This window comes from Drosophila suzukii, chromosome 2L (genome assembly GCF_043229965.1).
Source record: "Drosophila suzukii chromosome 2L, CBGP_Dsuzu_IsoJpt1.0, whole genome shotgun sequence".
Classification (NCBI taxonomy): domain Eukaryota; kingdom Metazoa; phylum Arthropoda; class Insecta; order Diptera; family Drosophilidae; genus Drosophila; species Drosophila suzukii.
The window spans coordinates 24,140,864-24,151,578 of NC_092080.1; the positions used below are offsets into that span (position 1 = coordinate 24,140,864).

Below are 10,715 nucleotides of genomic sequence, written 5' to 3' on the forward strand. Positions count from 1 at the left end.
TAGAAATAGGGAGTCAACAGTTTAGCATTTTTGAAATCTGGGAATCGAATGCTCAGTCACTACTTTAAAAGGTAATTTATCACAGTACTGAACGAGCCCACCGTTTACCAACACCGGTCGCGTTGCTTAGTTTGTTGTCGACCAAACAGTGTTGGCAAACACTTGGTGACAAAAATGATTGGAAAACAATAGATAAGTTAAATAATAGCCACAAAAAATGCCAGAGAATGCAGCCAGCTCGGTGCCCACAGAGGCTGGCTTTCGGAACTTGCGCTGCCAACTGTCGGGCAGCACCTTTGGCCAACGGCGCGAGGACATCTTTCGTCGTGTCCAGGAAAGTGCGCATCAGATCTCGCTAAAGTACAATGGAAAGGAACTGGCCACGGAGAGGGATGAGTCCGTCCAGGAGCTGTGCGATTCCTTCGAGGAGCTGCTGTCCTACGGACTGAGACAATCGGCCAGTGGCTCCTCTTTCAGCGCTGCCAATATTATCCAGAACATGCAGGAGATAGTGTCCGGAAATGCTATTGGGGGCAGCAACAACAATGACGCCACTTTCTGGGAGTTTTGCCAGTCGCATTTGACGCCCCACGAACGGCAGCGGTACATGGACCTCAAGCAGATCTGGACCAATGTGGGCAGAGGGCGTGCCTTCATTCGCTCTACGCTGAATGAGAGGCGCCTGCACAGCCATGTGCTCACCTGGCTGAGCGACGAGGAGCAACTGCATCGCTACTACACACCCTGGTCGCTGCTGCTCAACGATGAGGTGGCGAAGAAGCTGCCAGAGATCTTAGACTCCCTCAGGGATGTTCTTTTCGCCCTCAATGTGGACACTACCGAGCTAAATGCGCCCAGGAGACTGGCAGCCATTGTCAAAGAGGAACCCATTATAATCGCCCCCAGTCCAGTGCCTGTAATAGGGCGCCATAAAAACCGACCAGGCATTGCCGTGGAGCGGCCCATTGAGGGCGCCACCTCCACAGAAGATTTACTGAGTGCACTGACCCCCATCCAGTCGGTGGAGGTGCAACAACTACTCTCCAATGACGCAATCGAACAGGAGTTAGCCACGTCTGTTGATGAAGTCACTGTGGGTCCGTTCGATCCCATTGGTCCTGAGTTGGAGTTTCTCAAGACGCCTCTGCCTGAGATTTTTCCACAGGCTGCTCCAGAGCCAGATCTTTACGAAGACCGCAGCGATACGTCTTCGCAATGGAGCAAGTCATCATCCTCTGCAAACTGCGTGGCCAACAGCCAACAGCAGGCAGCGTTGGAGGAGCAGGTGAATCAGCTTAACGAAAGATGCGCTCTCCTGGAAACCCGTGTAGCGGAGTTGAACCTGCAAAACCGGCTGCTCATCCGAAGGCTCACAAAACAGTTTGAGGAGACCGGCATTGATCCCAGCTCATCGCTCTGCTCCAACTTCCTGATAACCATTCCGCAAGTAAAGCTGGCCAAGACACAGCGTACTGGTTCGCACTACACCTATGAGGTTCACATCACGATGAGGCAACGTTTGGAACACTGGACCTTTTTCAGGCGATACAGCGAGTTCAATAAGCTGCACAAGACCCTGCTCAAGACACATCCGGTGGTCAGCGCCGTGGAGTTTCCGCCAAAGAAACATTTTGGCAACATGAACCTGGTCTTTGTGGAGGAAAGGCGCCAGCAGCTGCAGATATATCTGCTTAATCTCGTTGAAGTCCTGCCTCAGGTGGAGGCCTGCAAGTCCAAGGCAGAGCTGCAGAAGGTCTTTCCCTTTTTTAGGGAGAGGTAGCAATCTCTAAGAAACATAAGCTATCAAAACACAACCTAGAGCGCTCGAAAAGAACAAGTATTCCTCCCTATATTATTTCTATTTCGTTATACAGATCTTTACTTATATGTGTAAAAACGGAGTTGGTCCAAGTGCTGTAATAATTGATATTAAATAAAGATAAGACTTTTTCATCTCAAAAAAAGTGTTTAAATCATGTACCGAAAATAATTAGAACTCCAATGGTTTGAACTCAATGTCAATGTATGCAAATCCACAATGACTTATTTTGTAAGTTTTACTTTTATAAATTCATGGTAAAAAATATTTGTTGAGTTTTATTACAAAACTTAGGCAATAATCGTTATTGATGAGTTAAAAAAACAAAAGCTAATACGGATTATTTGTGAGTTTTATGTTATAAAACTTAAAATAAATAATAAGTATTAGGTATTTTAAAATGATTTAATTTGTTCTTGTTACTTTGGCCATGCAGTCTCAATATACATAATTAAAAAAGTTTTTTTTTTAAAGGTAAATATGCGCAACTTTGTTCAACTTTTTTGCGTAACAAGATTAATTATTTTTTTTTTTCGTCACAGCTTTCGCTTGAGTTGCTAGATCTTAAAAGTCGAAAGACCAAGTTAAAAAGAAAGAATTCGCGGATTGAATTTTATACATTCTTGGATAAAATTATAATTGCAAAGAATCATGGTGATGGTTATGCATCTTCTAACACTAAATAGCCGTTACCATTGCTAATACTGGAGTTTTATTTACTATTTATTGAAAACTGAAAATATATTTTTAGGTTAGAACAACGTTGTTTTTTCGGATTGAAGTTCATTAAATTTTGCCATTAAGGTTTTGAACTTCCGAATCTCCATCGAGAGTTTAAAAGCAAAAAAAAAATGCGTCCTCATCACGAATATAAAAGCCTAAACCAAAAACAGCGACAGAACTGCAAATTTTTAATACATTTTTAAAATAGCTTATTGCCTGAAAGCAGATTTTTTATAATGTATGTTGAAACTTAAACCAAACAAACAAGAACCAAGTAAAATCATATTGAAATATCCAACACAACGGCCGCAACTTTTTCTGAGTTTTATAAAATAAAACTGACAAGTAATCTTTACTGATGTTTTCTTTTATTATAAAAGTAGACAAATAACCATGATTTTATGAAAAAAAAATCAGAATAATAAATATATGTATATGTATAAAAATTATATTGATTACCGTCCCTGGTTTAAATTATGTTGACTATTCATTTGTGATACAGACAAAGACTGGTTCAGTTTGTAATATAAATCCACTGAAATAAGGATTTGAAATTATTTTTAATTTATTTTGCCTTTTGTTTTTTAACCTTTGATGCTAAACTTAAAGAGGGGTACAGTGTACACATTTGAAAAATATTTATGGTAAAAGCAAATTTATATCTAAAGGAGTACGTGAATCTATACATATATCAAATGTCATAAACATTTAGGAGGGGGGACAGTTCTCTTTTTATTTTTCAATTTTTTACAATTTTTTCAATATCTTTTTTTATAGTTAAAATGACAATAAAGTCAAAAACCACCTGACATTGTAATTTAACAAAAAGCGATAGTAGCCCTGTTTTTTTGCCTTTCAAGCCCTAAAAATAGCTTTTCAAATTGTTCGCGCACCGAAATACAAATCCACTGTCTTGGCTGACAATACGGTATGCTTAAACCACCAAAGGGCGTCCACACTGGCCCGTCGAACAGCTGTGTTTGTTGTTATCAGCTAATTATAATTGCGTGTACTTTTGTCGGCGTAATTGATTCCTACACCATGATCGAGTGATCTGCAGGCTTCCACGGACTCCCAATTTTCCGACTGACTCAGTACACTCGAAACGCGTGATCCCGGAACTTTTTCCGGGAAGAGAGCACCAGCTAATTCAATTAGTGCAGTGGAAGGCGCCTTGTCAAGGTCGACCATGTCGGGAGTAGCCATTGCCATCAATGCAGCCATTTCAGGCGCTGCCTACTGCATGACGGTGCGGATGATTCCCCGTTTCCGGGAGATGTTCGTCCAGGCCAATCTCTTTGGCAACGATCTGTGCAAGAAGGATAAGCCACAGGTGTAAGTGTTGTTTTCATTTTGGAAAGATGTAGACTCTCAAACTCTTAAACATTCTTAATCTCCAGACCCGAATCATTTGGCGTACTGATTGGCTGTGTGTTCCTGGTCTCATTGTTTCTGTTCATACCCATTCCCTTCGCCTTCGACGAGGCGGCTGCCACGGATGCGGTTACCGGAGGAAAACCAGACACCTTTCCACACGATAAGGTAAATATTTAATTGAAAAAGTTCACAATGCGCGACCTTATCGGCTGTTATCGCCCGCACAGTTCGTGGAATTGATTGCCGCCCTCCTGTCCATTTGCTGCATGATCTTTTTGGGCTTCGCCGACGACGTGTTGGATCTGCGCTGGCGCCACAAGCTGCTCCTGCCCACCATTGCCACGTTGCCCCTGCTGATGGTCTACTACGTCAACTATAACTCAACTACTGTCATTATGCCGAACTTTGCGAGGAATCTGTTTGGCACTTCTTTAAACATAGGTAGGACAAAAGTTGCCCCTTCGTATGCTTTAATCGATTATGTGGAACTAGTGAATCTCTATTTGGTGTACTACAAAAACCTTCCAACCAACTTCCAACCTAATTTATATTATGTTAAACTAGGTTGAAAGAGTTTTGTACCACACCTTAGTTATCTTAACATAAGCGCTTTTGTAAATTTAAGATACAATACTATTTTATTATTTATTTAATTTTTCTATTATACTTAAAGTGGATTTTCTTTGAGTATTTAATTAAATATAATATTTTTCTACATCAAAATCAAAACCTTTTATATTTATAATGATTTATAGTAAATAGGATATCTGTCTGATTAACTACATATCTTTATATTAACATTTCGATCATATCTAATTAACATTCTCTTTTAAGGTGTTCTTTACTACGTATTTATGGGCATGCTAGCGGTATTCTGTACAAATGCCATCAACATCCTGGCGGGGATCAATGGCCTGGAGGTGGGACAATCCCTGATAATTGCGGGCTCCATTTTGCTGTTCAATGCCATTGAATTGTTCCTGGGGCACCAGGTGGATTCGCATATATTCTCCATTTATTTCATGCTGCCTTTCCTGGCAACAACGTTAGCGCTTTGGAAGTTCAACAAGTAAGTGTGGCTTTTGTTTATCTAAATTATCTTTATTTTTACTACTGAACTGATCTGGCAAGTTAACAAATTTTCTTATAAATATATTTATGTTTCTAGGACAATAAACTAATAACACAAAAAACGCAAACAAATTTTAACCAAATTTAAATTTGTTTAAATTTGCTTGCTCTTGAGAACTTGTTTTAAAATTTAAAGTATACCTAAAAAGCTTTTTTAACTTATCATGTGTGTTTACATCAATATACATATCTTAAAAATAATGCTAAATTCCGTTCAACCCATTTCACAACTTTTTTCCATCTAATTTGAGATTACTCTCTGTTGTTCTGTTCACTTCAGTTTACTCTCATAAATTCTTTGTTTAGTTCTGGTTTTCTTATCACAGATGGCGGGTCTGTCTGTCCTGTCTGCTGAGATACTAAATTTGGAATTCGCTTGGCCAAAACACAGAAGGGCAAGTAGTGCATGAGTGGATTAGGCAGAGTATGATATGAGATTGATGGGGTTTCGAAAGCAGGCACATATAAATATAAATAGTCGTCGATCTATGCTGGTGCGCCAGGTTGCCCAGCCCAAGTCAGACTCTGACAGGCGTAGTTATTCCTCCTCCTGCAAATCCTCTAGGACGTCTACATCGTACAGATTAACCAAGAGCTGGCCGTACTGGCTGCTGTGCAGGAGTGCCTCCTCCGGAGCGAAATACTTCTCGCTCTGCTCCCGCAAGCGGAGGAGCTGGGTGGTACCATCGATGTGAATTCCATTGGCTATCAGTTGCTGCATGTAGTTGGCATCGATGTGCGCATTTCGGGTATCGTTGGGCAGCTTCACTGGAAGCTTTTGCTGGCTAGAACTCTGCAATAGAAGCACAATCTGCTCGGGAGACTGACACAGCTCGCAGTTCCACCCGCCGTAGTGATTGAGGTCGCCCAATGTGCTACTCGCCAGCCGGTGCAGTCGGTGGGCGTCCAGTTGGGCACTGTGCAGGTGCCCCAAGGAACTTATCACCCCATTCAGCAGAGTCTTCTTTGGGTGCTGCCAGTAGAATCCGTACACGTTGTACTTCAAACGGAACTTCAGCGGTAGCACGTCCTTTGCATAGTACTTGAGAAACTTCAGAGCCGCAGGGGCGTAGACTGTTCCACTGTCCCCGTGCAGCAGTAGATCCTGAGCCTGCATTTGAACGCCACATTGCTGCCACAGCTGGCGCCTGAAATGGCTGTAGGCCATGGAGCTGCTACAGTTGGTCTCGGAAGAGCAGTGATGCAGCGTGTATGCAGTTCTGCTGCCCAGCATGTTCTCCAGACTGCGCTCCTTGCTGCCGTTGCTTACGTAGTATATGAGGAAGTAGTCCACCACTTCTATAAGAGCTCGAATTTGCAGCTCCAAGAGCTCAAGACTAAGATGGTCCCAGACTCCCAGTTCCAGCATATAGAACAGACGGTGCAGGGAAGTGGAACTGGCCTCGACCAGTTGAAGCGGTGTGCTCCCGCCTCGTTTACTGGCCCGGTTGGACGTCATCAGAGCTCGCCAGATAATCTCCGGCTGGCCGCAATCCCTTCCGTGCCAACCACTTTCACATCTGCACTGCGGCGGGGCCATCAGGTAGTCCATATCGTTGAGCCGCAGACTTTCGTTTATGGTGCCCTCGCGATAGCACCAAAGCGCGGGGGTCAACCCCATCTCCGCGTCCACATAGGCAGGCACGTTGTAGTCGGGCAGGTGGGATTCGTTCAGTCTGTCCGGTTTCATTTGGTAAAAGTCCCTGTCGTAGCGGTTGACATTTTCGTGTTGCCGGGGACACCGGGTTCCGTCCACACGGGGGATCGTCTCCAAGGGGGTCTTTCCAGCTTCATCGCTGGCCACGAAGTTCACCCGCGCTCCGCTCTGCTCCAGGGCACTCCGCTGCTGGGACTCCTGGCCGCGGCTCATCTGCAGCAGCCAGATGCAGCCGATGAAGCCCACCTGCAGCACCAGCACTGACCACAGAACCAGCTTCTTGGTTATTGCCAGGCGGCCGACGCCGGCTCCAGCTGACAAGGAGTGGGCTGCCAGGCTTGCGCTCCTCACCATGGTTGCTGGTTCACTTTCTGCAGTTTTTCCTTTTCATTTTTATCAGACTTTTCGTACTTTTCTCGCTTTTCCCTGGCTCGCAAACACGCCCAAATTTTTTTACGGTTCCTCCCCCGCACAGCTGTCTCAAATGTCCTCTCCCAGCTGTTCGCTGCTGCTGCGGGAATTTGGCCTTTTCCCGTCAAATCTAGCTAGAAGTAGAACAGAGAGACTTTCAGGGAGGTTAGCAACACTAAATGTTACGGTTCGTCAGGATGCTTTTAAAATTTGGAAATGTGCCCTATCTTTTAACGATTTTAAATATAAGTAGACGTTACAAATTAAACTTGAACCTTTTATTTTTAAAAGCCCAAGGTTTCCATTTGCCAAGTAAAAAGTTTAGTTACGGAATCTTTGAGCTTGAGAAAAAATCTCTATTTTTTTTAAAGTGTTTTTAAGGTTTTAAACTTTTATCAAAATTTGTTTTGCTTTACATCGGCCCATTAATAAATCAGACGAATTTTTACAAGAAAAAAAGCCAGCCTCGGCATTACGAAGTTTAAGCTTAAACTTTATTTTGAGATAATATGAAACGTTTATACCTTTATTTTGAAATAATATGATACGTTTATACCTTTTTACCTTATATTTTCAGAGGCATGTTTATTTTTGTTTTATACGCTCTAATCGTCCGATTTGTAAAAATTTAATTCGCATACCTTAAAAAAGATATTATTAAAGTAAAAGAGAAAAGCAAAAACAAGACTTTAATTTGTGTCCTATTAGGGCGCCTATATTATCATTTTATTTCGATTAACTTTTAACGAAATAGTAAAATTCAACTCAGGTGCACAAATAATTGAATTATAAATATATTAAAATATTTATGTGTAAAATCTAAAATAATGAAGTAACTTGTTTTAATTTGTAATTTAGTCATTATATAAAAAAAGTATGTCTGTGGTACAAACAATGGTTTAGTACTTCATCCAAATAGCATAATAAAGATTCCTTTTCGTATTATAGTTATTATGGGGTTGAATATAATGCTATTCATTACATTTACATTCCAATTTGATGAACACTTTTCCAAAGATAAATACACTTTTATCAACTCAATCACAGAAATCTCTTCGGGAGAAATTCGTTGACAATATCAAAACAAGTTTGTCCCGAATTTCGCCAAAAAAGATTTCTGAAACACCCCCGTATGTAACATTTGTGGAAATTAAAGCCGAGCAAAGCACTTGAAAGTAATATAAATAATTTATAACGATCGAAAATTTCTATTTTCCAGATATCCCTCGCAGGTGTTCGTCGGAGACACGTACTGCTACTTTGCGGGCATGACGTTTGCCGTGGTCGGTATCCTGGGACATTTCAGCAAGACCCTTCTACTTTTCTTCATGCCGCAGATCCTGAACTTCCTTTACTCCACGCCGCAGCTTTTCCACTTTGTGCCCTGTCCCCGTCATCGGCTCCCCAAGTACGATGGCAAGACGGACCTGCTCCACATCAGCACCACAGAGTTCCGCTTGGAAGATCTCAACACTCCGGGGCGGCTGATGGTCACAATTCTACGAAAATTGCGACTTATTAGCTGGCATACCAAAGCGGATGGAATCGTGAGGACAAACAACTTTACCCTCATCAACTTTGTGCTAGTCATTTTTGGACCTGTCCATGAAAGAGTGGTTACGCAGATGCTGATGGGATTCCAGGTGCTGTGCACACTGATTGCTCTTACCATTCGCTATCCCCTGGCCAACTACTTCTACGCGAAAACGTAACCCTCGATCCTATTGTTTATTGATTCAGATATTTATTGTAGTAAGCCTTTGTAAGTTAACTATACAAACAGAATACATTTATTTAATGCCTACACAAAATATTTCCCGAAAGTAAGTCGTAAGAAAAATCTGTATTTCACTCGTCAATAAAGAACCAAAAGAATCAACTCAAAATCACCATGGCCACAACGGATTTGTCGGAGGAGGATCTATCGGCGCCCGAAGAGGAGGAGGATTTGGGTCCCAACATAGGCGTAAGTTTGCAATATACTTACACACATAGTAGTTTCGGGAAAAAACGCAGCCACGAAGTTGTTTGAGGTATTTTTATATGTATCTGGTAATTGTTATCGAGATAGTTTTTGCAAAAAAGGACACAAGTTTTTAAAGGTTACTTTTATACCTAAATCTTCTGCATCAAAAACTAATGATAAATTAAGAAGGGCCTTTCCATCATAAGCTTAAACATTTTAAGTTATTTTTCGTTAAGTTGTATGCGGTATAAATAGTTTTTAAAATTTATAAAATTTAGTTATATATTTTGCTACTATCCTATGCTACTTTTTAATTGCTTTTCAGTGCATAGAAAACATATGTATAAACGAATACGAAATATCGTAGTACAAACTTATAGACTTGACCTGCTTTAAATTTAATTCAAAACAGTATGATATTCTTGAGAGTAGCTAATTATTAATGATTGCCTAGGAAATGTCTTGCAAGTGTCCGATTCGTAATACCAAATAGATCTCAAGTATGTTAAGTCGCTAACTTTTCCCACTCCTCAGCTCTATATAGGCGGTCGTAATGCGGCAGGACAAAGACACGGCAGAGGTTGGGCTATCCTGCCCAATGGCGATCAGTATGATGGGAACTACCGGAAGGGCCGCCGCCACGGAATCGGGCTTTACGTGTTCAAGGACGGATCAAGGTACTACGGGCAGTACCGCTGTGGCAAGCGGTGTGGGCGTGGCATCTTCATCTATCCGGATGGATCTGTGTACGAGGGCAACTGGCGCAAACACTTAAAGCACGGCAAGGGGCGGTACAACTACGTGAATGGGGACACCTATTCAGGCGACTGGTTCAAGGGTCAACGACATGGGGTGGGAATCTATCGCTTTAATAATGGCACGGATGCCTGTTGCTTATCCGTAAGAATGAAGGCCACCTGGAACAGCAACATGCGAACGGGTCCCTTCGAGCTGTACATCGGGAACGAAGACAACTGCACCATTCTACACGGAATTTGGGACTCATTATATCCGAGTGGACCGGCCGTGTTCAGTTTTAACAACCGGTACATGCTGCTGGGCTATTTCCTGCCCGCAAACTACAACTTTAGGACGATCGGCAACGATGATCAGATGGAGGACATTGAGGAGCAGTTGGACGACGAGCAGGGCACCGAATCGACCATGGCGCCCACTCTGTGGTTCGCCCAGGAGATCGCTGTCTACGACTTCTCACTGCTGCCACAGGAGCCGGTTCCTCTGGCCGTTTCCGACTCGGAGCTGTCCGTCTGCTCGCTATCCACTGTGCCGAGCATCCGCAGCGAGGAGAAGATAAGTTGGTACGGGGAGGGTGAAGAGGCCGAAGGCGAGGAGGGTGGCGAGATGGAATGCTTCCCCTGTGAGTGCGATCTCACTGATCTCAGCGAGGTGGAGACGGAGAGCGAGGTGTGCAAGATCGACGCCAATCCATGTTGTATCGAAATCCTCAAGCAGCCAGAGTGCCCGAATCCTTAGGATAGTAGCTTCTTGCCCACATTATTTTGTTATTGTTATTAAACGTTTACTGCAAGTGAAAGAATCTTAATATATTCTAAGAAAAACATAATACGAACATTTTAAGTTAGGCCATTAAATACTATAATTTACTTTCA

At 42.5% G+C, this 10,715-nt stretch overlaps 4 protein-coding genes across 4 annotated transcripts; 3 read left to right on the plus strand and 1 right to left on the minus strand.

Moving 5' to 3' along the window:
- The first annotated feature begins 121 nt into the window (after positions 1-121).
- LOC108011932 (uncharacterized) lies at positions 122-1,964 on the plus strand. The gene has a single exon (XM_017077180.4). The coding sequence runs from the start codon at positions 218-220 to the stop codon at positions 1,778-1,780; it is 1,563 nt and encodes a 520-aa protein (XP_016932669.1). The 5' UTR covers positions 122-217; the 3' UTR covers positions 1,781-1,964.
- A 1,534-nt stretch (positions 1,965-3,498) lies between these two features.
- Alg7 (Alg7 dolichyl-phosphate N-acetylglucosaminephosphotransferase) lies at positions 3,499-9,004 on the plus strand. The gene is made up of 5 exons (XM_017077219.4): positions 3,499-3,877; positions 3,943-4,084; positions 4,147-4,360; positions 4,754-4,988; positions 8,338-9,004. The coding sequence occupies exons 1-5, from the start codon at positions 3,732-3,734 to the stop codon at positions 8,828-8,830; spliced, it is 1,230 nt and encodes a 409-aa protein (XP_016932708.3). The 5' UTR covers positions 3,499-3,731; the 3' UTR covers positions 8,831-9,004.
- On the minus strand, positions 5,000-7,204 carry Mgat3 (beta-1,4-mannosyl-glycoprotein 4-beta-N-acetylglucosaminyltransferase). The gene has a single exon (XM_017077218.4). The coding sequence runs from the start codon at positions 7,059-7,061 to the stop codon at positions 5,589-5,591; it is 1,473 nt and encodes a 490-aa protein (XP_016932707.3). The 5' UTR covers positions 7,062-7,204; the 3' UTR covers positions 5,000-5,588.
- Rsph1 (Radial spoke head protein 1) lies at positions 8,942-10,669 on the plus strand. The gene is made up of 2 exons (XM_017077220.4): positions 8,942-9,084; positions 9,619-10,669. Exons 1-2 carry the CDS (start codon positions 9,010-9,012, stop codon positions 10,576-10,578), a joined length of 1,035 nt encoding a protein of 344 aa, XP_016932709.2. The 5' UTR covers positions 8,942-9,009; the 3' UTR covers positions 10,579-10,669.
- The last annotated feature ends 46 nt before the right edge of the window (positions 10,670-10,715 follow it).